This window comes from Staurois parvus, unplaced genomic scaffold, assembly GCF_062004578.1.
Source record: "Staurois parvus isolate SC_StPar_1 unplaced genomic scaffold, SC_StPar_1.0 ptg000153l, whole genome shotgun sequence".
In the NCBI taxonomy this organism is placed as follows: domain Eukaryota; kingdom Metazoa; phylum Chordata; class Amphibia; order Anura; family Ranidae; genus Staurois; species Staurois parvus.
The window spans coordinates 24,640,914-24,668,422 of NW_028317949.1; the positions used below are offsets into that span (position 1 = coordinate 24,640,914).

Genomic DNA, 27,509 nt, shown 5'->3' on the forward strand with positions numbered 1-27,509 from the left:
AGGAAGGTGTAAGCAGATTCTTCCTTAGATATTAGTGCTCGTTCACACCATACGTGCATGAAAATTTATAGAAACTGTCGTGAAGATTTCACTTGCAGAGACATCAGTTTACATTGGTTTTCATGTAAGCTTCAATGAGTTTTATACACATTGCAGGATTAATGGCACCTGCATGCGTTCAGCATGTATTTCTGTCCGGGTGGTTGCGGCTGTGGGAAGAGGTGCAAACCCAGAGCAGGATGTGAGATGTTCACAGATGTGAACCTAGACTTAAGGTAGGACTATTTCATGGGAAGAAGGTAGCACCAGGGGAATTACTAAAGAGCAGAAACAACTAAAGAGCACTTAAAAGAGAATGTACAGGAACAGGGGCGGACTGACCATTTGGAAACTCGGGTACTGCCTGAGGGCCCGGGGTCAGTAGGGGGCCCCATGAGATGCCCCTGGTACCTTTTTCATAGGCTTTTTTGAGTTTGGGCAAGGACACAGGGGCCCCATGGTCCCCTATTGCCCGGGGCCCCATGAGTTGTCAGTCCGCCCCTGTACAGGAATCTATATGGAAACTTTTGCTGAGAACTGTTCATCTGTTATATTTAACCACTTGACTACTTCAGTTTGTTGTTAAGTCAATCTGTCTGGTCTGAATTCACTAAAGAGGTGAATGCATGGTGTATCAAAGAACAGGACTTATAAGGGGGATGAAGAGAAGTTCGTGTGAACATTACAAGAGTCTAACCTGCAGCAGAAAGAGAAGAGTCTATGTTGCCATTGCTAGGAGAAACCAGAGTAATGTCGAATGCTTAAGCAGCCAGTCAGTGGAAATCTTGTTGACATGGCATGGGTGATGGAAGGCTCTGGTAGAGAGGGTGTTGTGAGCTTGGCCCCCTCCCTAGCAATTGGATCCCCACATACATAGACCAATGTCATGGCACAGGGTATCCCATGGTGTCACAGAAAAGGAGAAGCTCAGGAACATGTGAATACATGATCTCTATATGTAAAGGAGAAGTCTCATATTGGCACTGGAAGTAAGGTGACATGTCGGGCCATGCTGGTGGAGTGGGTACAGGCTCAGCAGTGTCCAACCGAAATAGCTGAATCCATAGCTAGAAGCTACAGAACAACCAAATGAGGTGTAAGGAGTGAGTGACACATACAGAAAGGGTTATCTGTGCAAGTAAAGTTGGCTCACTTCTGATGATTTCACGTGACCATGGCCTCCTCCTGTATGTGCGGGCATTAATGTGCGCTACTACTGAGGCCACCAAATTGGCATTTAAAGCTCTGCCCACAACTTCATGATTAATTGACTTAAAATAACACATGCAGTATTTAACTCAGGAAAGTGAAAATTCACAAAAATGTCAACACGGTAAATACCATATAAGTTAAATTTTTTTATTTTGTGTTATTTAATGTAAGTTTTTGCATTTTATTTTACTGCGGACTGGCTGCAATGGGAACTGAAACATTTACAGTAGCAGTGGTATTCCTACCAATGCTAAATGTTATAGTTCAGCTCAGGGCTGCTGGTTGTTAAAAATCAGGCACCCACCAGCCACTTCACAACCAGCGGCTCCTCTCTGCTGTCAGTAGGGATTTCCCACTGACAGCAGAAAGTAAAGAAAAGAGGCGACTAAAAAAACTGTGTGCCTTGCCCTTTGGGTCTGGTATGGATTTTAGGGGGGCCTCATGCCAAAAAATAAAATAATGGCATGAGGTCCCCACAAAATCCATACCAGACCCTTATCCAAACATGCAGCCTGGCAAGCCAAGAAAGAGGGGGGACAAGAGTGCAGCCCCCCACCTCCTGAAAAATATCAGGTCACATGTGCTCAACATTAGGGGGATGCTTTGCTAGGAGAGGGCCCCCTGACAAAACACCTTGTCTCCATGTTGATGAGGACAAAGATCAGGTGGTTGTGGGGGGGGGGTGACTTATTGGAATCTGAAAGCCCCCAGATCGTGGCTCCCCCATATAATTGAGCATGGCCTACTGACTCACCAAAAAAATGACTAGTGTAAATAAAAAACAGCACACTGTTTTTGACAAGTCCTTTATTAAAAAAAAAAACAACAAAAAAAAACAAATAGCAAATTACCCCCAATGTAATTCCTTCATTAATCACAATGAATGCAGCTTGCACAAAAAAACCCTGACGTTAGGCTCCCACTAACAGACATGCTGCTTCCCAGGGGTGGGGTTCATGACGCCACTGGGAAACCCCATCCCTTATGAAGTCATGGACCTCCGCCCCCTTGTTTACTTGAGCGCTGGGGGGGAAGCGGCGTGTCAGTCAAGGGGTTATTTTTTTGTGCGGGTAGCATGTGGCGTTCATCATAATGGATGATGGATGATGGATATACTTTGAGGGACATTTACGGGTTTTTTATTTTTTTATTAAAGAACCTGTCAAAAGCGGTGTTCTGTTTTTATTTACACTAGTCTTTTTTTGGTGAGGAACTCATTCACCAAAATGATACTCAGTCACATTGGGGGGGGGGGGGGGGGGCTGGGACCTGGGGGCTCCCTTGTTAAAGGGGGCTTCCAGATTCCAATAAGTCACCCACACAGCTATGAGGGCCAGGGCTATGCGGAAGAGGCCCTCATCCTCATCAACATGGGGATACGGCACTTTGCCACCCCCCCTTTCTAGCAAAGCACCCCCTATGTTGAGGACATGTAGCCTGGTATGCTTCAGGAGACAGGGGCCGCATGCTTGGAACACCATTTGTATTTTTGGCATGTGGTCCAATACAAAATGAATAGCAGATCCGAAGAGCCTGGAATGGATTGCAGGGGGTGGGGGAATTAGCTGCTCCCTAGTTAAGGATGCGTTATATATTGCAGTTCACCTTTCCTTAGAGGTGGCCGCTGCATTCATTTTCTATTTTGATTATTTTCCTTTATTTTCAAAAGGTGATCCTGCCAGCAACTTTCTGGGAGAGGCAGAATTTTTAGCCTACCACAACCACCTCCCCTCTTCTCCCTAACAGGGGGTAGTGTTCTGTAGCTGACAACAGCAACGCAAAAGGAAGTTACCAGTTGACAATATTTCTGTTCAAATCAATAGGTATTTTTTTTTTACACTTATTAAACAGATAGAACACTATGCTCTCAATGGCATATTTATAGTGGTTGTAAACCTTCTATCTACCCAGTGAAGTGACTAGCCTTAGGTGTTACACAGATTAAACAAGTCCTCCTACATGTCTGCAGCCTTCTCTCATCTACAGTCTCTTAAAGCATTTCACACAGAATTTCTGAGCTTCAGAAGGCAAAGGGAAGGGATCGGATGTCACACAATGCACTGCATAGGGCAGGGAGCTGAAAGTAATCTGAGACCTGAGTGAAGGAAATGGACACACCTCCTCTACACAGGCTCATAGGGAAACATGCACAGCCAAGGCTGTAAATCACCTTTTATGTGTCCTTGGGGTTGGTCAAGGCCATCTTCCAGGATTGCTTGGTATGGGCACAGATTCTCAGAAGTTAATCATGCAGATAGCAGAGGAATGAAAAAATAGACAAAAATCACACCAAGTGCTTCGGATCAAGGCAAGTACACACTATAGAAAGGTATGCTTTGTTCATTTTGCATTGTCAAGGTTTACAACCACTTTAACAAACCACTTTAACAAACCAAAAGGCACAAGTAAGAGAAGAGAAGATTATTGTTATGGTTTACAAACCCTGTAATAGGGGGCCCTAGGAGCTATAGTATATGTTTTTGACAAGTGTCCTATACACTGAGCAGCCATAACATTATGACCACCGACCTATATATAGTAGGTCCCCCCCTTTTGCTTCCAAAACAGCCTTGACCCATTGAAGCTCCACAAGACTTCTGAAGGTATGCTGTAGTATCTGGCACCAAGCTGTCAGTAGCATCACACTGCCTCCACCGGCTTGCCTTCTTCCCATACTGTATCCTGGTGCCAACACTTCCCCAAGCAAGTGACGCACATGCACCTGGCCATCCACATGATGTAAAAGAAAATGTAATACATCAGACCAGGCCACCTTCTCCCATTGTTCCATTTCTGATGCTCTCGTGCCCATTGCAAGCGGTTTTGGCTCTGGACATGGGGCAGCATGGGCACCCTGACCTGTCTGCGGCTATGCAGCCCCATACGCAACAAACTGTGATGAACTGTGTGTTCTAACACCTTTTTTTTGGGAACCACTTTTGTTTCAGCAATTTGAGCTACAGGCTTTCTTTTATTGAACTCGACTATATGGGCCAGCCTTCGACCCCCAACGTAAATCAGCTTTGGCTGCCAATTAACCTGATGCCAGTTAGCTGGTTTTCCTTTCTTGGACCACTTTTGGTAGGTTTTCATCACTGCAGATTGGGAACATCACACGCGAACTGCAGTTTTGGAATTTCTCTAACCCAGTCATCTAGCCATTACCATTTGGTCCTTGTCAAAGTCACTCAAATGCTTAACCTTGCCCATTTTTTATGCTTTCAACACATCAGCTTCAGGAACAACATGTTCACTCGCTGTGTATTATAACCCCCACACATTCTGGTGCCATCATCATGTAAGTACCTGACAACAGGAAATGTCAATGTGAGACATTTGTGTGACATCAGCCTTACACGTTGAGTAAGGAATAAATAATGTACGCCGGTCTGAGAAATACATAATGTACAGTTTGTACCAGCACCAGAATATCTCAGTTCGCCTATAATTGTTATGTATATCCATATGTTTAATTATTTTTTGTCCAGCTATATAAAACCGTATTGTTTTATTAAAAGGGGGAAAATTAGTTTCATTGTTTTTAAACTAGAAAAATGTGTGATGTCACATTAAACTAATAAACTAAATGTGTTTTGTGTTATTTGGACAATAACCTGGATTCAGCTCTCCTCAGTGGACTCTCTGTGGTATTTTAATGCACAAATACAATTCTAAATTGTATTTCTATTATTTTCTAGGCTTTTGCTTTTAATTATAAAGGGGTTTCCAGCCAATGGCTTCTTATATAATGCATTAATTATGGCATGAGTGAGGCTGCCACATTTGTTGGAATCTCAGAGAACAATAAAGTATTATACTGCAAACCCTAACGATTTAAGCCTGTGGTTTACATATACCATATTATATTTACTTTTACAATTATTACATTTTTATTAGATTAAAAAATAATCCTGAGTAGAAAAGCTTGTTCCCTTCCAGCATGCTGTAGAGCAGCCTCTCTCAACCATTTTAGCCTGAAAATGTTTTCAGGTTTCAGGGAACCTCTTTTTAAAAATTATAATACCTACAGCTCACAGTAAATACACAGGATCCGTGAGTTGTAGAAAGTTTTAAATAAAAGAATGTGGTGTAGATTAAAAAATTTGACACCAAGAGCAGAACACTATGTAATACTAACCCGCTGTATATGACAAAGAGTCGTTTTCAAAAATAATCTTGAACTGAATACCAACAACAGGAAATAAACATACACAGCATAGCGAAAATTGTGGTGTGCTACTTTTCTGGTGACAACTAAAAATGTTTGAATTTTGCTCACTTTAAATCCCGGTAATAGTGGTTATCAGGAAAAATAGAGTAATCTCCTTAAAGTAGTTGTAAAGACTCTTTTTTTCCCTTCCTTAAAATAGCAAACATGTTATACTTGCATGCTCTGTGCAATGGTATTGCACAGAGCTGCTGCTTACTTTCCTTCTGGGGTCCGCCGCCAGAGCTCTCCACTCTTCCTCTTCTAAGAATATCCCCTCAGCAGGCTGATGAGCCAAGCTGTGTGTGTCCATAGACGCACACAGCACATATTGGCCCTTACCCTGCTCCCTTCTCACCAGATTTGATGGACAGCAGCAGAAGCAATTGGCTCCCACTGCTCTCAGTAACTCCTGTGTGGTGAAGAAGAAAAAGTAGCACTGCTGCAGATGGGTACAGCTCTGGATTGAGATAGGACTTAGGTAAGTGTTTAGGGAGGGTGGAAAGTGGGACATTGTTTACATTAATGCAGGGAACACATTAAAAGTTAAAAAAATGTCTTGGCTTTAGAACCACTTTAATAGGGGCACAGCAATAAAAACATGGTGTTCTAGCCCCTCACCACTCCATCAAAACAAAAAAATACTTTAGATAACGTTTCCTAAAACTGCTAATATGAGGAAAGGTGAGGTGAGTTTGATTAGCTGCTCATGGAAATGCTTATACAGATAATTCCCATTTTCACAACCCCTCTGGAATAATTAAAGATGTTTACTTTTTTTCTTAAGGAAAAAGCAGCTAAAATGTGAGCACAGGGAAATACTGCAACGCTTTATGAATATTCAGTGTGCTAGGGTATGTTAGATTCTGACTAAACCAAAATAGCATATGCGGCAAAGTCAATGGAAGAAAATACAACCAAAATGTGATAACACATACAGTACATGCTCTGCACATATGTGAATCCACAAGAAATGCTCTCAAACACAGCCTTGTTAGAGCCATCACTGTAGCCACCACATCCACTACTAAGGCAGAGCCATCACTGTAGCCACCACATCCACTACTAAGGCAGAGCCATCACTGTAGCCACCACATCCACTACTAAGGCAGAGCCATCACTGTAGCCACCACATCCACTACTAAAGCAAAGCCATCACTGTAGCCACCACATCCACTACTAAGGCAGAGCCATCACTGTAGCCACCACATCCACTACTAAGGCAGAGCCATCACTATAGCCACCACATCCACTACTAAAGCAAAGCCATCACTGTAGCCACCACATCCACTAATAAGGCAGAGCCATCACTGTAGCCACCACATCCACTACTAAGGCAGAGCCATCACTATAGCCACCGCATCCACTACTAAGGCAGAGCCATCACTGTAGCCACCACATCCACTAATAAGGCAGAGCCATCACTGTAGCCACCACATCCACTAATAAGGCAGAGCCATCACTGTAGTCACCACATCCACTAATAAGGCAGAGCCATCCCTGTAGCCACCACATCCACTAATAAGGCAGAGCCATCACTGTAGCCACCACATCCACTACTAAAGCAAAGCCATCACTGTAGCCACCACATCCACTACTAAGGCAGAGCCATCACTATAGCCACCGCATCCACTACTAAGGCAAAGCCATCACTGTAGCCACCAGATCCACTAATAAGGCAGAGCCATCACTGTAGCCACCACATCCACTAATAAGGCAGAGCCATCACTGTAGGCACCGCATCCACTACTAAAGCAAAGCCATCACTGTAGCCACCAGATCCACTAATAAGGCAGAGCCATCACTGTAGCCACCACATCCACTAATAAGGCAGAGCCATCACTGTAGCCACCACATCCACTAATAAGGCAGAGCCATCACTGTAGCCACCGCATCCACTACTAAGGCAGAGCCATCACTGTAGTCACCACATCCCCTAATAAGGCAGAGCCATCCCTGTAGCCACCACATCCACTAATAAGGCAGAGCCATCACTGTAGCCACCACATCCACTACTAAGGCAGAGCCATCACTGTAGCCACCACATCCACTACTAAGGCAGAGCCAACACTGTAGCCACCACATCCACTACTAAGGCAGAGCCATCCCTGTAGCCACCACATCCACTACTAAGGCAGAGCCAACACTGTAGCCACCACATCCACTAACAAGGCAGAGCCATCCCTGTAGCCACCACATCCACTACTAAGGCAGAGCCATCCCTGTAGCCACCACATCCACTACTAAGGCAGAGCCATCACTGTAGCCACCGCATCCACTACTAAAGCAAAGCCATCACTGTAGCCACCACATCCACTACTAAGGCAGAGCCATCACTGTAGCCACCACATCCACTACTAAGGCAGAGCCATCACTATAGCCACCGCATCCACTACTAAGGCAAAGCCATCACTGTAGCCACCACATCCACTAATAAGGCAGAGCCATCACTGTGGCCACCACATCCACTAATAAGGCAGAGCCATCACTGTAGCCACCACATCCACTACTAAGGCAGAGCCATCACTGTAGCCACCACGCCCAATCCTAAGGCACAGAATCTAGTGTTCTAGAGTAGGTATAATGCCTGGTACACACGGTACATTTTTTTTTTCTTTTTTCGTTCAACCCAGCAGGCTGAACAAAAAAAAAACAAAAACCTGAGGAGGCCTCTATACTAACTATGAGATGTTAGTACAGCGATCACCCCGCTGTCTTTTTGGATTGAGACAGGGGCCCCTCTCTCTTGGCTAGGCTGAGGCTATATCAATATTTATGCTGCTATCTGCATACCTCACCATCTATTATGCAGAAACTTCTACAATTTCTTGGACATAGAGGAAGCTAGGCAGACTGGCAGCAGCTGAGCACACAGTGCAGACCTAACTAAATGAACAGAGCTCACCAAGTACAGTGAGCCAACTATGCTTTTTCCCAATAAATATTCACAGATACACTGACTACAGTTTGACACTAAACTAACCACTTGCCCTCCAGAGGATTTACCCCCATTCTCGACCAGGCCATTTTTTTGCGATACGGCGCTGTGTTATATTAACTGACAAATGCGCAGTCATGCAACACTGCACCCAAATGAAATTTATGCCCTTTTCCCCCCCACAAATAGAGCTTTCTTCTGGTTGTATCTGATCGCCTGTGCGTTTTTTATTTTTTGCGTTATAAATAAAAAAAGGCAATTTTGAGAAAAAAAAAAACAATACTTTTGCTATTGAACACGTCCAGTAAAAACATTTTTAAAAATAGAATTTTGTCATAAATTTAGGCCAAAATGTATTCTGCTACATGTCTTTGCTAAAAAAAATCCCAATAAGTGTAAATTAATTTACACTAATTTAAGTTACAGCATTTACAATTTTTTATATTTACTAGCAATGGCAGCGATCAACGACTTATAGCGGGACTGCAGCGGACATTCTGACACTGGGGCGGAACTGATTGGTGTCATTAACATCCCCAGTGACACCAATATAGTGATCAGTGCTAATAAAAGCACTGACACTGTACTAATGGCACTGGACAGGAAGGGGTTAACATGTGAACTGATGGGGCCCTTGCCCTGTACAGAGGAGTCAGTGCTACTCTCTTATGGTCAGTCCTCAATGTGGGTCATGAGTGAGGGTGCGTATTCTGGAGACTGGGATGAAGATGTTAGTAATGTTACTATTTGATAGATGAAGACCTTGATTTAATTTCCAGTTTTACACAAAAGTTCTATTGCTTAAAAAACGGTGCCCCTTTCTTCTACCCAATACTTTAAATGTTCTGCAAAAACATTCCCCAGAGTAGAGCTTTCTTAGTGATGTAATAAATTAGGTTGTCTTAACTTATCATGTATGTAGCATGCCATAATCCACAAACTTCATAACATATTTTTACCTGTCTAACAATATACTAATGAAATTTCTAGCGCAGGCTTCTGTTTCCATTGACAAAAAAAGAGCAATAAGAAGCACTGTCATAGTGAACAGGGTGTCATGGAAATAAATTTCATGGAATCAGAAGGAAAGAAGGGGATATTTTCTTCCGCATATGCAAACACAATTGATTACAAGTAAAAAGTCACAGAGTATTGGTTGATGACTATTTATACCATTTATTAATTCATATTTCAGCAAGTGAAATATTAAAGTATCTGAAACCAAAACTGTTGACAATTTGGATAGAGCAGGTATGGGTTAAAGTGAAATTAAAGTAAGCTTATTTCTTGTAAAACAGATACTAAAACAACTTACACACATTGGATGTTTTGGGAAATTTCCCCATTGGAGCTTACTTTTGAAACTGTACCTTGGCCATGTTGACACACTCCCGTATCTGTATGTGCCCCCTGTGGTTTTGGGGACCTATGGAGTCACATTGGATTCTCCGGTACATGTGCGCTTCTGCTTTTTACTTTTGCTCTGTGTCCCTCTCACGTTGCCTGTGTGTGTGGCACCCTGAACAGCTCTGCGTACAGTTGTAGTTCATAGCAGGAGCCCACATAGAGGAAACCATTTCGGGCCTCCATAGGTCCCGAGCACAGCACAGGGAGCACAAATAGAACAGGAGCTTTTGCATGCAAGTCATTATATTACCGGTATTCTGTTTTATGAAATAAAATGAACTTTAATATTGCCTAAAATCCCTGTTCATTTTTAAGTTGGCTTTTTTGTTCCCATTGGGGTGATTTGACAGGACTTGAGAGGGAATCTTTCCAAAGTAAGAGGAATGCCCACTAAGAAGGTTGTCACTGGAATAAGTGTTCCACTAAAAGATTTCTCTCTATTCCTGTTTTGTGACAGCTTGTGGTGGAGTCCCTCCTTACCCAACTTGTCCAACAGTGGATGCAGGCCCCTTTAATTCTTTCTCACACAATCCACTGAGGTCTCACAATCCCAAAGACTGCTGGACACCCCTAAGAAATAGAAGTTGCACCGATTCCTCCCCCTCAGGGCTCAGAGGAACCATGCCATATAGGACAGCAGTGAGTGGACATGTAAGCTGCAACCAGACACCGGACCTTACAACTTTGTATTTGGCACATGGGCCACCGACGAGTGCAACAGCATGCAGCTTCCATGTAATCCCCAGTCACGATGGACACTGTAATAACTGGATCTGCAATAATGACTTTTCGGTAGGGTGGCCTTAAATTCAGCCACCTGACCCTCCAATCCAGACTCATCCATCCTTACTTGTAGAGCCTGTGTGGGGATCCCTACGACCCACTACCAGAACAGCTAAATTCAGCCTCATAATGAGATAACTTCTTTTCCAGGGAACCACAAGAAACTGTTTCAACCTGTGCTACACCTTTTGTTTTGCATGTGCATTCTACTTTTATTCCATTCTACTCTATTGTACTGCAATCTAGTGGTCAAGTGTAGAAAATAATCAAGTATCCTCGTTATTCAGATAGTTTAATTGACAGTTTTTCTTTGTTAAGCACTACTACATACCTTCCTACCATTCTATCTCTATATTGTCAATTCATCCTGCGTTTATTCAGTAATCATCAAGTTGTTCATTGCTGTTTGCCTAATACCATTATACAACAAACTAAAAAGTTAGGATTTTACCTTATTTCCAGGTCCAATGACCGTAATCTCCAAAACAAACAGAGAGTGAGTTTCCTTCACTAGGGACTGTAATACAGACCCAACAGAGGTTCTAACTCATCACTCTGTTCAAATTACAAAAAATAAAAAAAATACAAATAATCATAATAATTAGCTTTGGATATTCTTTAATTACAAGCAGTACAATAATGTTGGTAGGTTTGTTAGCTCCTAGCTCCAAGACAAGTAGAGAGTGTATTTCCCTCATTGGGGACTGCAATAAAAACTCAACAGAGGTTCTAACTTATCTCTCTATCCAAATCTAAGAAAAAAAAAAAAAAAAAAAAAGCTTTGGATATGCTTTAATTACTAGTATCACAATAGTGTTTCTACATTTTTGATCTCCTAGGTAAAACGTTATAGCTGTAATGTGACTCCTTTACAGGAAACTGTGAGATCACATGGGAGTATCCTAGAGTAAGGCTGGCCATACATTATACAATTATCTGCAGATTTTTCACCCAATTTCCTTTAGATTTACCTTCAACTATGTAGTGCAAGGGCCTGCCTAATTGGATACAACTGAAAGTGTTGTTTAGGTTTGTCCTCCTATTATATGGTTTTTGGTAAATCTAAACCAAAAATCTGCAGATAATTGTATAATGTATGGCCAGCCAAAGGCTCCATAGCAGTTTACCAAATGTTCACATAAATCAAAGAGTGTAGTATAACTAACCCCTATTATTAGAGGGGTGATACAAAATGTCCTGTTGCACCAAGACTAGCACATAATAACCTAAATTAGTTTCCAGCTAAACATCCCAAGCAACACTTAGCAAGAGTTTTATCCTCAACAGTTAGTCCAAAATGGCCTTCAGATGTAGTTGGGGCTTGTTACAAACATTTGCCTGCTTGTACAAGACAAAAAAAAATAGTTCTTTTCATCCAGACATTAGAATAGAAAACAAAGATTTACTGGTATGAAACATGCATCTAACATCAAGCTCTGTCAATGGCTAAAAACACCATAGAGTAATTTGTCAGACAGTGCATCGGCTTGCTGCTCATGATCTCTACTAGCTGCCAGAATTTCCTGTCACTGTGCTATAAGCAGACAAATAAGATCATTCTTCTTTTCACACAGCAAAGAAACAAAAAGATAGGTAGGTTCACTTTCTGGTTGGTTAGTTTCTGAGGGTCAGTAGTAGGGAGTAAATCTGGAAGGATAGATTTAGAAAAAATACAGAGATACTTTGCTGCTACTCCTGTTTGTGTAGTACAATAACCCTGTGCAGTGGAGAATCTAACATACGTTCCCAGAAAAGTTGACATTTTATTTTCACTGTTTAGCTGTCGGAAACCCAACCCTGTAATATGTAGCAGCACCCCTTTTGTAGTTTAAAAGAGAAGTTTTTTTGTTTTTTGTTTTTCAGAAGTCATACTTGCCTAGGTAGATGCAGCATCAGTCTGATGCTGCATCTGTCCCCTGGCGGCTCTACAACTGAGAACTGAGCCATCAAACATCACTGATGGCTCAGTTCTCAGTGTTCCATGAGCAGAGAGCTGGTTACTGTCAGCCACCACTGTCTGCTTTGCCCCACCAGTGCTCACTAGAGCTCTGGGCTGTGGAGGTGACGGGAGCAGCTGGATCATTCTCTCAGCGAATTGCTGAGATTCTGAGCCAGGTGCTGGTCCAGACATTTGGGTGGATCCCTAGTTTAAAGTCAGGATCTTTCCCCAGCCTGGACCGGCTAAGTGACATCAGCCAACTACAGACTTTAGCCTGCTGTCGGCTGAAAACGGGTCACAGGAGTACAGAACAAACTGCACTCCTGTGAACCACAGAAGAAAAGCCAAACAAGCTTTGGCTGTACTTCTCCCATCAATGTGCATTATGACATGCATTCATGTGCTGAAAAAAGTTTTACATGCACTTTCAATTTTTTCAATGCACCTACTGACATAGGTCTGTGTGTTAAAAAAAAAAGCAGGTATACATATTTTTTCCAAAACATTGTTGCATTGCCTAGATATGAGCAATCATCATTTAAAAAGGGCAGTTTAACAGTACATCTGTGCAAACCCTTTGCTACGTCTAAACTGAAAGAAAAAGATTGAAAACTGGTAAAGAGGTGCTCAAAGACTTAACATTTTGCAGATGCCAGCAATCCAGCATAGGGCAGGATTTTTCTTTGCACCTACTACAATCAGTGGGGGGGAATTTATAAAGGGTGTTGTAGACACCCTTTAGAATTCTGTCTGGCCGCAGCTCTAAAGTGATCAGTGCTTGCACAGAGACAGGTACATGAAATCTGTTAGAGTCCGTCCCGGAGGTTGAAGTGTCCATACTGGACATTCCTTCCCCGAGGCGCTCCCTCCCCAGCCACTGCACCCATCACACTGGCTGAGGATTTTTGTAGTTCAGTGGGCAGCTTCTGATGGAGAACTGAGAGACTAGTTCTGTATCAGGTATGCCTTGCTGTTGATTGACAGCTCATGACAGTGGGCAGATCCATAGCCGCTATTTAGTCCAATAGCCACTTTTGAATGTGCCCCCTGCCATCATCTGTCAATCAAAAGTAAAAGTGGACTAGATGGGGAAAACGTTTTTGAGTTCCCTATCAGGTTCAACCCACCCAACAGGCACTGAGGCTACTGGGACTAGTTCCTGATTAAAAAAAATCGTCCAACCCGTGATTCAAGTCCTTTCCCAAAAATGTCCATTTCAATATTTGGGTAATGACATCACCAGTATCCCCAACCTCTCTGCTTACAATTAGCTTTTGTCTGGGAATCTCCTAGTCAACAGCTAAATGGGTCCCGAGGACAGAACTCTGTGCAGGAAACTGTCATTCATGACATCTTCTCAGCATAGACATGCCTCATTTTGAGTACTGGCATACCTCTGTACTCCAATTCAGAGCTGATCTTAATTACTGCCAATTTTCAATCTGCCAACTGGTGGCAATGTTACCAAATCTGGCAACAATGCTTGAGATGCTTATCAGGATTAGGCACAGGTAATTCTAAAGAATTACTACCAGAAAATAGTTGTGAATGCTTTATTAGATACCCCTAGTGTATTTTGCTATGACACCTTCATACACTAACAGTATATCTAGTGACAGATTATCATAAACAGCCGGAATTTGCCCCTCAAAACACACAAAGATTTTGCCAAAACTCCTCCATTGCCATATCCACAAGAAAGATAGTCTCAGAGATTAAAGCAGAGTCATGTATTACAGATCACTGACAGATCACTGCTGGTAGAATTTAAAGCAGTATTAATTCCGAGAACAAAATTATAATAATATAAAATTGTTAGATGTGGTGGCTGTATTAGTTTTCTTTTTTAGGATTGTTTTCATCTGTTTTACCATGGTAATCTGGCAAAAAACACACTTCCTATGTTAGAGTGCCTCTACTCTAGATGAAGGAGCACAAGGGGCATTTGGACAGCAGCATTATCAGTCAGGGTGGGGGGATCAGTAGATGTACTAGCAGATTTTGTTACACTAATAAATTGAAGCCAAACTCCAGATAATACTATATAAGCAGGTACAGCAAACAGTAATTCTATTCTGGGATAAAGATGTTTCATGAATAAACAAAGCTGATCTCTGTAAGCACCCCTGTCAGCATTAAATGGGTTGTCTCATTCCTGTAACTGCAGGAGAGCTTGTTCTTTTGAAAAACAACAGACTTACTGACTGAATCTATATCAACCAACCAACCAACGCCTATTTGTACATAGATGAAGACTCTTTATGGGTAAACAACTATACAAATGTACATGGGTGCATGTCCCTACACACCAATAAAGACCACTCAAAATGTTTAGGATTTTAGCAAATAGGCATATATGTAATTGTCATTAATTAAATACCCATAGGGTAAGGGGAGCACACATTCATTCACCGTGTATGTCATCCCTGTTGTAATAAAAAAGTAACATACTTACAACCAGTATACTCATTTATTAGAACAAAATGCAGTTATAAATATATCAACTTCTGCCTTCTATAATATTTTTGAAAATGAAAGATAAAAGATGTAGTCTATTTTACAGAATGTTGTTAATTCATCTCGACCAAACGTATCATCTTGCTACAGATATGTAGTACGGGTACACCCATCCATGTGATAAGGACATACACCAACAATGGATAGACCCCATACATCACCATATCCACTAAAAATACCTGGCCGGCTATTGGGATCACCATGCATCACAAAAAACAAGGATGCAATCCTCCTTACCCCACAAAAACCTTTTTCTTTTTTTAGGGAAAGGGTGACCATGTGCTTACAATAAACCGTGCTCTAAAGAAAACCATAGAAAGAGATACCCTACATGTTTTACGCCATAGCAGAGCTTTGTCAGGGGTTATTATAACTATACAGGATTTATATAGCGGCAACAGTTTGCTCAGCGCTTTGCAATATAAAGGGAGGCAATACAGCAACGATACAGTTCAATACAAGGGGGATAGGAGGGCCCTGCTCCTTGAAAGTTGTAAACGGTCCCCGTACATCAGGGTTAACACCTCTTCCCTCAGCCTGTAGTGATTCCAGTAGTCTTAGTATACGTTCTTACCACATATATGGGTGTACCCATTCTACATATCTGTAGCAAGATAAGATTGATTTTTTTGCTACCAAATAAGTATACTGGTTGTAAGTATGTTACTTGTTTATTATAACAGGGATGACATACACAGTGAATGAATGGGTGCCCTCCTTGCCCTATGAGTATTTTGTTTATTAATTACAATCCATATATACCTATGTGATAAATTCCTAAATACAGGTTTCTAGACATTTTGAGTGGCCTTTGTTGGTGTGTATGGACACGCACCCATGTACATTTGAATAATTACTGACTGGATCACCACTTGAAAACAGAAGAAAACCTAAAATAATAAAATGAATGCAGCCATCACATCTAAGAATTGGTAAGCTGCAATAAAATAGATGTTTGCTTTTGGGTTTCATACTGTTTTAAGTAAGAATTCGGATCCCCCTACACCTAGTGATTAATCATAAAAGTTCCAGAATTCAGTGATGACTTGCACAGAGATTATTGATTCTCCATACTTGCAAATCTGAATCCTCAAAACTTCCAACTGTCAAACATTTCTAAGTCCCTGTGTATATGTTAAATTTCACACTCATTCCACCATGGACTAATAATCACTCATGCAGAAACATGGGTTTGGAGTTCTCCACTGCCTTCTGGTTTACTTGATCATGTGCATATAGACGGAACAAGTCCGGCGATACTACAAGACTACATGAATGCACTGCTTCCTCCCACTTTGTGTAGCAGGAGGCACAAGAGTCCCTATGCTGGACTATTTAGTGATGAGGCAATGTAAAAACAAACTACTCAAAAACAATTATATCATTTCCAGAGGGCTGCAGATTATTCACACTATGTTCACTCCAATTGCTATACTAACGGAGAGGCACAATTAGTTAAGTAATAGCTAAAGCCTCAAATCCAATCACTGTCAAAAGCTTGTACACTTCACCTCTGTAACAACTCCTTTTTACCCAATGAAACCACCAAGCTACTCGTTCACTCCCTTGTTATCTCTCTCCTTGACTATCACAACTCCCTTCTCATATGCCTACCACTCTGTAGGCTATCCCCTCTCCTGTCTATTATGAATGCTGCTGCCACGATCATCTACCTACCTCTGCCACCCCTCTCCGCCAATCCCTCCACTGGCTTACGAATGCCCAGTGAACTAAATTCAAAATACATACAACATCATACAAAGTCATCCACAATTCTGCCCCAAGCTACATCACCAATCTTGTCTCCAAATATCACCCAAACCATCCTCTCCGCTCCTCTCATGATCTCCAGCTCTCAAACTCCCTTGTCTCCTCCTCCCATGCTCATTTCCAGGACTTTGCCAGAGCCTATCCCATCCTCCAGTACTGTCTACCTCAATCTGTTTGGCTATCCCCTACTCTGGCTGCCTTTTGGCAATCTCTGAAAACAATTTCTTCAGGGAAGCCTATCATGCCCCTGAAAAGACATTTATCACTTCCATCAGCTCCAGTGGTGTATTTTGGTTTTGTGCTTCCCTAGGCAAGAGTAATACTGTGCTCTCCCGCCATCTAAATTTGTTGCACGACTTGTAACAAGTGCCAAAACATATCCTCTACCCCCCACAGCCTGCACTCATGTACACCTTGTACATGCCCCTAGTGTCCTTCTCACATTTAACTTGTACAACTATGCCCACTGTCACATACATCTTGTATATTTTTGTGCGCACCCCTGTGACCACACTCACATGCACCTTGTACATTGACCTCCCCAGTGTCCCTATAGTCAAATGCACCTTTTAAATCCCTAACCCTGAAGTGCCCACACTCACATGCACCTTGTACCCCCCCCCACTGCCTACACTCACTTTGTACATCCCCCATAGCCCATTCGCAGACATCTTTCACCCCCACGGCTTACACTTTTGTATACTTTGTACATCCCTGCTTCCCCCTCCAGTGCTCACTCATATATACCTTGTACATCCCCCCTTCTCAGTGCTTATACTAACATACATCTTGTAACCCCCCCCAGAGCCTGCACTCCCATGCACCTTGTACACCCCCCACTGTTCATACTCGCATATAATTCCCCAGTCACACTGGATGCGAATTGGCATTCCATGCGATTTGCAAATCACATGCTAAGTCGCACCCTATTGTCCGCAATTACAGTGGTCATATCAGTGCAGTTCTGACTTGGTCGGAGCCGCACTAATTTCTAAATTAGTGGATGCACTACTTTTGGTGAGATTTTCAGACATCTGTGCCAGATATCTTGTGAATTGCACCTGAAATCAGCATTTCATCTGACTTTGAAATTGTTCAACTTCACTAAAGGTCGCACAATTTCAAAGTCGGGTTTGGTGTCACCGGGGTGTAACTTGTAAAGCCCCCCAGTGTCGACAGTCACATGCACCTTGTGAACCCCCCTCTGCTCACATTCCCATTCAATCCCTTACTTACAGATGAGGAGGGGGGGTGGATTATACAGTGGGAAATCGGAGCTGCCACATTAAGTAGATCACTGTGCGAGGACCACAGCTGAGCAGGCCATCCTCAGGGGAGATGGAGCTTGGCTGTGACAGATGTCCAGCCCAGGGGAGCCAGTGGAACTGCAGGAAAAAACTGGGGAGTCTCTGAGCTGCCCTGCTCTGGAGACTGCTCATACCTATGTGTTACTTCTTTGGGGGTGGTGGGCACCACTCCCCGAAAGATGTCGCCCTAGGCAAATGCCTTGTTTGCCTCGCAGTAGATACAACCCTGATCAGCTTATCCCCCACAGTTATAACTTTTTTTACCACTTGCCCTACCCTATTAGATTGTAAGGTCTTATGAGCAGGGCCCTCTTAATCCTCTTGTGTTGATTGTATTGTAGCTGTACTGTCTCCCTTTATATTGTAAAGTGCTGTGCAAACTGTTGATGCTACATAAGTCCTGTATAATAGGAATAATAAAAGATCAGTAGCTACTAGGACATGCAGATAGCAGTCTTTAGTCATTAAGGTCAATAAGAAGCAACCCTGAAAGTAAAGTAAGTGAGGAAAAATATTTAGGAAAAGGACTGAAATATCTTATCAATTATAATTGTATATATTCAGCTTAAATACCTCTTCGTGAACATAGATTGGAGCACTTTTCTGAGAAGGTCCGCTTCTCTGTATGGCTTCTGGAAGTAGAAGGATTGTACTGTGAAAGGGGTGGTCTATTGTGCCGTGAATGATGGTCTGAGACAACTGTTGGTGCTCTGGAATTTTGGCTTCGTACTGGTGTCTGTGAAGACAACCTGCATACAAAATACACAGAAATATTTTTCCTTAAGTGTCATTTGGAAGTTTTCCCTTAAAGTGGTTGTAAACCTCAGACATGAAACACGAACAAAGCACACCATTCTATACTGTGTACTGGTCTCTATTCAAATCACTGAGTGTGATTTCTAGCTGCTGCCTTGCTCCTCTGTTATCTGCATGAGTCACTTCTGACAACTTTTCATGACTCCAAGAGATAATTGGTGATGGGGGGAGGAGAGCTCCAACACGCAGTCTGTGATTGACAGTCACAGCTGTGCATGTTCTCCTATGCTGTGAGGAAGGGGTATCTTCCTTACCTCCAATCAGAGTTCAGAGATCTCAACACTGTACTCTGCAGTATAAGACTTTAGATCTGTGCCCCCTGCTTTTGAGAGCTAAGAGATGCAAAATGTGTGTTTTAGAAAGCTCTGTGTGCTTATCTCTGTGTATCACCTGAGGCTAGTCATTTCACTGGTTATATATTTAAGGGTTTTCAATCACTTTAACGTGATCACGCCGAACGTATGCAAATATGCGGCCTCTTGGAGGCTGGGCCTTGATGCCGACCGGCTGCATATTTGCGTACCACTTGTAAACAAGCATGTGCTGAGAGCGTGCGCCCTCAGCACATGTGTCATCGTCCCACGGAAAGGTCCCAATCTCTCCTTACGATTGGGACCTTTCCAATCATATGACTGCCATGACAGCCAATCGCGGTGGTCACATGACCCTAAACCCCTCCCCACATCAGAAACCCCTTAAAGGGGCAAGAGGTGCCGGTGTGAAAGGGTTAAAATAATTTTAAAAAAATTTAAAAATATTGATGAAAGACCATAGGCTGAAAAGGCTGCCTATGACAGTTCATATATTGGGGCATCCACAAATGCCCTTGGTGACCTACTCTTCTAAATAGCAGCAATAATTAAAGTCTCTGATTTTCTTTCAAAGTACATCCAAAGGAAAAATGTTTGTCATTTTGGACAGAGCAGGGGAGGTTTAATCTTTGTCAGTTTATTTTTTTGCAAACGGTGTCCCCCATTAGGGAGATTTCCCTTCACATACTCTCCTGTAGAAGCAACAGGAAGAGAGAGGATATTTTTCCAGTGTGAGGAAAATTCCCTAAAGACAGTTGTTCCCATTGCAAAATTTCCTCTCTGTTCCTGTTCAAAATTTTGGATTTACCCTCACTTTCATTCCCAGTGAAAGTGGTGATCAGGACAATTAAAAAAAGTGACTCTCCCGAATGGGGACCCAGGCAGCAATGAAAATCTGACAGCGGTTCTATCCTCTCACAACTCTATTCAAATCTAAAATAAAAGGTATGCCTTCAATTATGCTTGAACTATCACAGTGCTAACTTTGGTAAAGCTGAAGTCCAAGCAGAAATCTAGACATAAAAATGAAATGCATATATGGGAGCTGTTTTGGCTGCCAAAGGACTTGCATTTCTGTGCATTTAGTGCCGAGATTTACACATCTATTCCACCCAGCACACCAGTAGGATGATACCACTTTCTGTGTTATAAGGAACACACTGCTAAGTGTGCCAGAGACAGCAATAAGTACACATTTTCTAGTAGAGAGGATTAGGAACTCTGTCAAGGCTTTATTATTGTCTGCTTCCCCATTAGGCTTTATGTACATGTGCCTATCATGACCGCCGGCCATGGGAAAACGCAAATTGCGGCAAAAACGCGGTACTGCCCACGGTCGGTCAAAACATTCTTACCCTGACTGCGATTCTTCCACATTCAGGAGAGGGAGGTTTAACCTCACTTAAACACGGCAGCTCCTAAACTCTGCTAAAAGCCTATCTGTACATGGACACATGGGCTTTTATGGAGTTGAGTATGGGAGCTTTGGCAAAAGCTCCTAAACTCAAATTAAGGAGCTGCTCGTGTACACGAAGCCTTAGGGAGATTTCCCCTCACTTCCTGTTCTAGCACCCATTGTCAGACAGCATTTAAAACCTGACAGTAAAATATCCTTGACAGAGACACCTGACAGATATGCGAATCCTTCCTAGTTTTAAATGGATTCGGGTTTCTTGATCACATAAAATAAAAAGTACATGGTTCTTTAATTTTATTTAAATGGTACTACTATAAAATTTGTTACACAGCTTAGACCAGTACCAAACCATACTGCAGCTGTCACTTTTTTTTGTGGAGTGAAAGAGCAAATAAAATCCTAGTTGCTATGGATAACTGTTCCTTCAAACATTTTAACAACGAGACATTGCAAATATGGCTTTGGAATTCCACAGGCACAATACCTTTCATGTGATCTCCTGTCTCTCCTTTCTTGGTCAAGTTGGTGTCTAGGATGGTATTGATTTGTTGAACCATTGTGGCTGGGCCGTTCTCTCCTTGATCTATCATTGTATGATTTCTGGGACGGTGGAATCCTGTCACTATTTGCACTTCTCTGGGAACGCGACATTGTTCTTCATAGAAGCACACAAGACATGCAGTAGAGCAGTGACAATCTTCTCAGTGCTAAGTTGAGAATGACATAGCTTATGAGATACATCTGGAACTCCATTGTAATTAGCAGCAACAAAAAACTGATACCATGTGTGTGGAATTTGCATCATGTGGTACTAATAATCATTTTTATACTCTCCAATTTTTCTAGCTACAATAATATGGCACAAAACAGCACAATGTACACTGAGTAAGATGTTCTTAAGTTGTATAGCTATATAAGAGTATATGATCAGAATGTTCTTATCAAATTCTATAATCTAGACAATTATACTAAAATACAAAATGGATAAGCAACTAACAGCACGTAATCAGGAGCTTACGGGACACCCTTGAATGTATTACTGCTGGGGTAGACTTATTCAGTTTAAAATAGAAATGAAAGGCAAGACATTTGTGTATACATATAAAAAAAACACTATAAATACCTTTTTTCCCCCTTTTTTTTTCAAGTGATCACATACTCTATGTTCTCAGCTGTATAAGAGCTGAGGGAGGAGAAACAGCAGTGCACTCATATTTCCAGTGAATGGCTGTTCAGGAGGGAGGGGGGTGCCAGGATAAGTCTGACCATTGGAGGAGACCAAACTCAGTTCCCAGCACAGCTAGAGAACAGACCACAGTGTGCTCCCTTGCCTAATGTGGTCAGTTTTTAATAGGAAACCAGAAGGACTGGCAGGAACACCAGTGATTTCATAAAAAGGAAGCATGCATGGAGGTAAAAAAAACCTTCTGTGTGCCGCAGCCCCCCTAATACTTAATTGGGCCCCATCGCAATCCAGCATTGTGCATTAAAGCCTCGGCTCCCCGGGGACTCTCCCTCCTCATTGGCTGACACAGCAGTGGGAGCTATTGGCTCCTACTGCTCTCAATCATAGCCATTAAGCCAATGAGGAGAGAGAGGAGGTGGAGCCAAGCCACTGCTCTGTGTGTCCACACAGAACAGTGGCTCAGGAGTGAGGATGCTTTGGTGCCCCCATAGCAAGCTGCTTGATCTGAGGGCACTAGGCAGGAGGGAGGGGCCAGAAGGGCAGGCGGGGGAAAACGAGAAGATAAGATTTTTTTTAATTGCCTGTAATATCACTTTAAGCTTTGAACAAAAAATAGAAGTCGATTGGTTTCTATGCAGAGCTGCACCAAATTTTGCATTCCCAAATTTAGTGAATCATCCCCAATGTGTAGTACTACCCCTATAGGAGCCACTGGATAAGATGGGTCCTCTGTTCTTTGCCTCAACCTCCATGGGAACTTCAGCCCCTCTAGCACACACCACAAAAAAAATCACTGAAAGTAATATCTGGTTACCGTTAAGGATATAAAGCCTAAAAGGTTTTTTACCTTAATGCACGAAGGTAAAAAAAAACCTCTGTGCTACAGGTTACCCCCCTCATCCTCCTTATACTTACCTGAGCCCAATCAGGATCCAGCATTGTGCATGAAATCAGCGGCCCTCTCCGGTCTCTCCCTCTTTACTCAGCAGATTAGTAGCAGTGGCAGCCTTTGGCTCCTGTTGCTGTCAAATATTGTGATGAGGGAGTGGAAGCGGGGACATAGACAGGGTGGCTTGGGAGTGAGCCTGCACAAGTGCCTCCATATAAAGCCGCTTTCTCTGGGGCACTTGGTCGGGGGGGGGGGGTGGAGGAGCCTTGGAGCGCTGGTGGGGGATCCCAGAAGAGGAGGGTCGTGGCTGCTCTGCAAAGAGCAGTGTGATACATTTGTTTTTTTTATATAAATTATTTAATTACTTTAATACTACCATGTCAATGAATACAGGCACTGAACCAGTTGGTAAAGGCAAAACTAATATATTGCCACCCAATAAGGTGAGTAAAGAGACAAGCATTGAAATAGAATAACAAAGATAATAACACAGTTTAGTATGCAGAGTGATTACCAATAAGGACTAGGCATAAAATGACACTTGGCAACCAAATCAGCATAAACAGTAGCAAGGTCAGTGGGCAGCACAGTGGATAAATGGTTCCGTCTGGCAGTGCTAGGGTTGTTGGTTTGAATCCCAACCATGGCACCACCTGCCTGGAGTTTGCATGTTCTCCCTGTGCTTGTGTGGGTTTCCTCCAGGTACTCCAGTTTCCTCCCACACTCCAAAGACATGCGGGTAGGTTAATTGGCTCCTGTCTAAATTGGTCCTAGTATGTATATGTATGAAGTTAAGAGACCTTAAATTGTATGCCCCTTGAGAGTTAGGGACTGATGCAAATATACAATATATATGTAATGTGCTATGTAAATTGACAGCGCTATACAAGTACCTATAATAAAGTCAACTAAAGCACAGCAGCGGGCAGTAATAAAGCTTGATTTACAGAATACAGGAGACTATACTGCCAAAGTTCATTAATTAAACTAAAAATTCTTCCTGCGCTCAATGAAACACCCTACTTCAGGTTCTATCCTGCTGCTGTGCAATGTGGTCAACACAAATAATGAAAAATAAAAATAAACAGCGCAAACATAGACCTCTACATCAAATCAACATACAAAGTGCAAACATATATAAAAAATTAATAATTAATTGAATAAATAGTGAAGTCCATCAAAATTAATAAACCAAAGTTCAAAAAATCTCAAAAATGTATTATGTGCAAAAAAGAAATTTTCAAATTCTTCTTCTATTATAAAGAAACTTCCACCCGTGAAAACCAACATCAAATACACTCACCAGATATAGGTGAATGAAACGCCTTTAAGGAATTTATGGGCTCCTAAACCCTCTTTCGTATCCACTCTGTAGGAATCCTCACCTCCAGCATAGGCTCCACCATCCGACCAGGGAGAAAAAAATCTCAGATAGTGTAATATTGCAAAACACCATTCATAAGTGAAATCAAGGATTAAGGCCACTCACATTAGAATCACTTTAAAAAGGCATATTTATTAGGACCAGCTTCTTCCCAGATGAACAGTAGATGTAAGGCAACCTCCCACGGAATCTCACATCACAGCTCCAGGTTACAGCAGAAGCTCCACAGAGACCACACATCTACAGATCCCAAAAGATGGCCGCTGGAACGCACCGCTCAGCGTGCGCTCCACTCACCGGAAGTGACGTCAGACGTAAGGAGTAACAACAGGAAATGCGTCAACGCGTTTCGCCCCTCCCATCGGGCGTTCTCAAGAACACTCACCTATATCTGGTGAGTGTATTTGATGTTGGTTTTCACGGGTGGAAGGTGGAAGTTTCTTTATAATAGAAGAAGAATTTGAAAATTTCTTTTTTGCACATAATACATTTTTGAGATTTTTTGAACTTTGGTTTATTAATTTTGATGGACTTCACTATTTATTCAATTAATTATTAATTTTTTATATATGTTTGCACTTTGTATGTTGATTTGATGTAGAGGTCTATGTTTACGCTGTTTATTTTTATTTTTCAAAGTTCATTAATGATGACTATGCTAGGCCCAGACCGACTGGATGGGCCCAGTCTGTAAAATTAAAAGCAAAGGAAAAAGCAGTCAAAGGGGACTTGTAGGATTGTTTTGCTGGAGGCACAGTCCTTTGTGTTATTCTTCTGCCGGCTATTAGTGTGGGCCCTTTAAGAAACGGTGGTGCACTTAGCAACAGTTTTTGTAAACCAGCATGCAGTAAAGATGTGATACAGGATAAAGAGGCTCCGCTCTCTCCTCTTGAGAAGAACTTCCAAGGCAGTTTAACAAAAAATCCTCTGTTAACGCTTCCTGCTGCTCAGCACACGCTGGAATCTGCAGTTCAGAAGGTTAGTTCCTGCATTACATGGCTGCCATTTCGAAATACAATTCCCAGTATTCCAAGCACTCTGCATTGAAGTCTATGGAGTTGCTTGGGTCTAGTTCTCCTCTTGCTGGCCAGAGGAAAATGGTGCCACACAATAACAGTATCTCAGCAGAAAGTGAACCTATTGTAAAGAGGGAAATATGTCTTTCTCCATGTTTCTCTAGCCTAGCACCTTGATACAAATGAATCAGCCATTCTTTTATTTCAACCATCCCTGCACTCTGTGGCTATCGGCAGGTTTTCATATGGAAATACAAATATGAACTGAATAGTTTCAATTCACTTTTGCATTGTATAAACATTGAATATAACACAATATTGTCTTGGTGGATTGCATGTAATTAATCAGCTGTGCAATATGTTAATGAGGAAGTTAGAACATCTCTCAAGAGTAGAAGAAGTTTGTTAATACATCTCTGCAGAGTCGTTACGATGGGAGCAATTTGTAAGTGAAATGGGGTACGTTTCGCAGGAGAAATTGAATTGCTTTATTATATGAACATAATTCGACCTCGTTTTGATTTCAGTCATTTAATTTCCTAGTATTACATGCATTTGTTTATACCGAACTTCTATAAGCCCAAGCCTATGGCTTTTCAGGCTTATGAAACATATACACATTTATTCAAGTCTATATTGAGCATTCATGCTGCCCTAGGCATCTAAGAACAAAAGGGGGGGGGAATTAACTGGAGAGTGCAAAATTTGGTGCAGCGCTGCATAGAAACCAATCAGCTTCCAGGTTTTATTGTCAAAATTTAATTCAACAAGCTGACGTTAGAAACTGATTGGCTAACATGCACAGCTGCACCAGATTCTGAGTGTTCCAGTTTTAGTAAATCTCCCCAAAGTGTTTCTCCCTACAGGCTCTACCTTACTGGCTGCAATGCGCACAGATCATAATGGATAAAGCAAAACACCATTATAAACTCATACTTTGCAGAGTTTTGAATCTCTCATTTAGGTGAATCTATAGACAAAATAGTTTTTTTTCTATGTTTTTGATAAAGTAAGGAAGGGTTTAAATCTTGGCAGGTTTTACTGAAGTCAGAGAAAGATATAACTTCACTACTGTTTTTGTAATAACATTGTCTCCAGGATAGGAAGTGAGGAGAAATCCCTATAACAGCAATACAGACAGAAGTAAAAATGCTTTTTTTTTTTAAAAGTGTTACTAAACCCAAAACAGTAATGTCAGTCTGTATATGCAGTAAAGCATGCTTGTTATACTCACTGTGGAACCTAAGGGGTTAATCCTCTGCATTGTGTAAAAAGGCTGTTTGATTCTGACTTCTCTGCCCCTCCTCTTGTTCAAATGTCCACCTTATAAGACAGACTGAACCTGTAGCCACATGCACATACTCAGTTTGGTGTGTATTGCTAGAGAGGTTCTTTTTTTTCTTGGTTGAGTGAATGATCAGCACAAGGCCAATCAGAACTGTCCAGACAGAGGGTCAGGGTTTTTGCATCCTCCTAGAGCAGAAAGAAAACTTCTCCTACAAGCTTTAACCAGTGCTCTGCTGAACACTGATAGAAGTCACAAGACTGCTCTAACTGCTGATGAGAAAAAGGTATTTAGCAGTTTATATTTACTAAAATAATTGCACTTCCATGTTCTGAGAGAGACCAGATATAGTGAATGCAGGGTCCAGGGTGTAGTAACACTTTAAGTTAAGTAAGGGGATGCTAGAACCTCTGTTTTATTGTTGTATTTTTCTGTTGTAGATTTTCCTTCACTTCTGTCTGGTAAAACCCAGAATTGAAAATGTTTGTGTGTGTGTGTGCGTCTGTGTGGGGGGGGGGGGGGTAGGATCTTTCTAATGGTCCCACAGAAAAACCTGACAGAAGATCCCTATCCAAAAACTAAAAGAAATGTTTTGGGTACACTTTAAGGTTATAGGTGGATCCAGCTAGGAGTCCGTGTCTGGCCTCCCATATGTTTTGGACATTCTACTGGTTAGATCTGCCTGCCATTGTATAAGGCAGCCAATAGATGGAACAGTTTCTTCATTCAACCAGCTGGATAAACAAAAAAGACTAATCCAATTCTCCCATTCCTACATTCAAGGTGGATGGGGGTTGTATTCTAACAGAGTGGAGACTTCCCCACTGTCAGAATACACTTTGACCCTACTGGGCAAATCCAACAGGGCAGTTATACAGAGGTCAATTGGTGGATCGACTTCTTATAGCCTCTCTGTCAGTCCCTGCTGAACCAGCTGAATTTCGATACACGCATGACCGGCTTTACTGTCCTGGGAGTTTTGGGTGTTACCCAGCTACCTTTGCATATTTCAGCTCCTGCAGTTGCATACTCTATCCTAGAAAATAAACATTCTACATGGAGAGCAAAAAGGTTTCATTTAATTCA

General features: G+C 42.0%; 1 protein-coding gene across 2 annotated transcripts in view; it reads right to left on the reverse strand.

Annotated features, from left to right (window-relative positions):
* The window catches only part of LOC149463752 (MARVEL domain-containing protein 3-like), a 54,856-nt gene that overhangs the window by 17,992 nt on the left and 9,355 nt on the right, over nucleotides 1–27,509 (reverse strand). For both annotated transcript variants that reach the window (XM_089674869.1, XM_089674868.1), the window contains exons 2-3: nucleotides 21,148–21,370; nucleotides 18,693–18,868 (exon numbers count right to left, since the gene is read on the reverse strand). In XM_089674869.1, coding sequence (XP_089530995.1) covers nucleotides 18,693–18,868; nucleotides 21,148–21,314 — 343 coding nt within the window. In that variant the 5' untranslated portion in view covers nucleotides 21,315–21,370. The remainder of the gene's footprint in view (nucleotides 1–18,692; nucleotides 18,869–21,147; nucleotides 21,371–27,509) is intronic.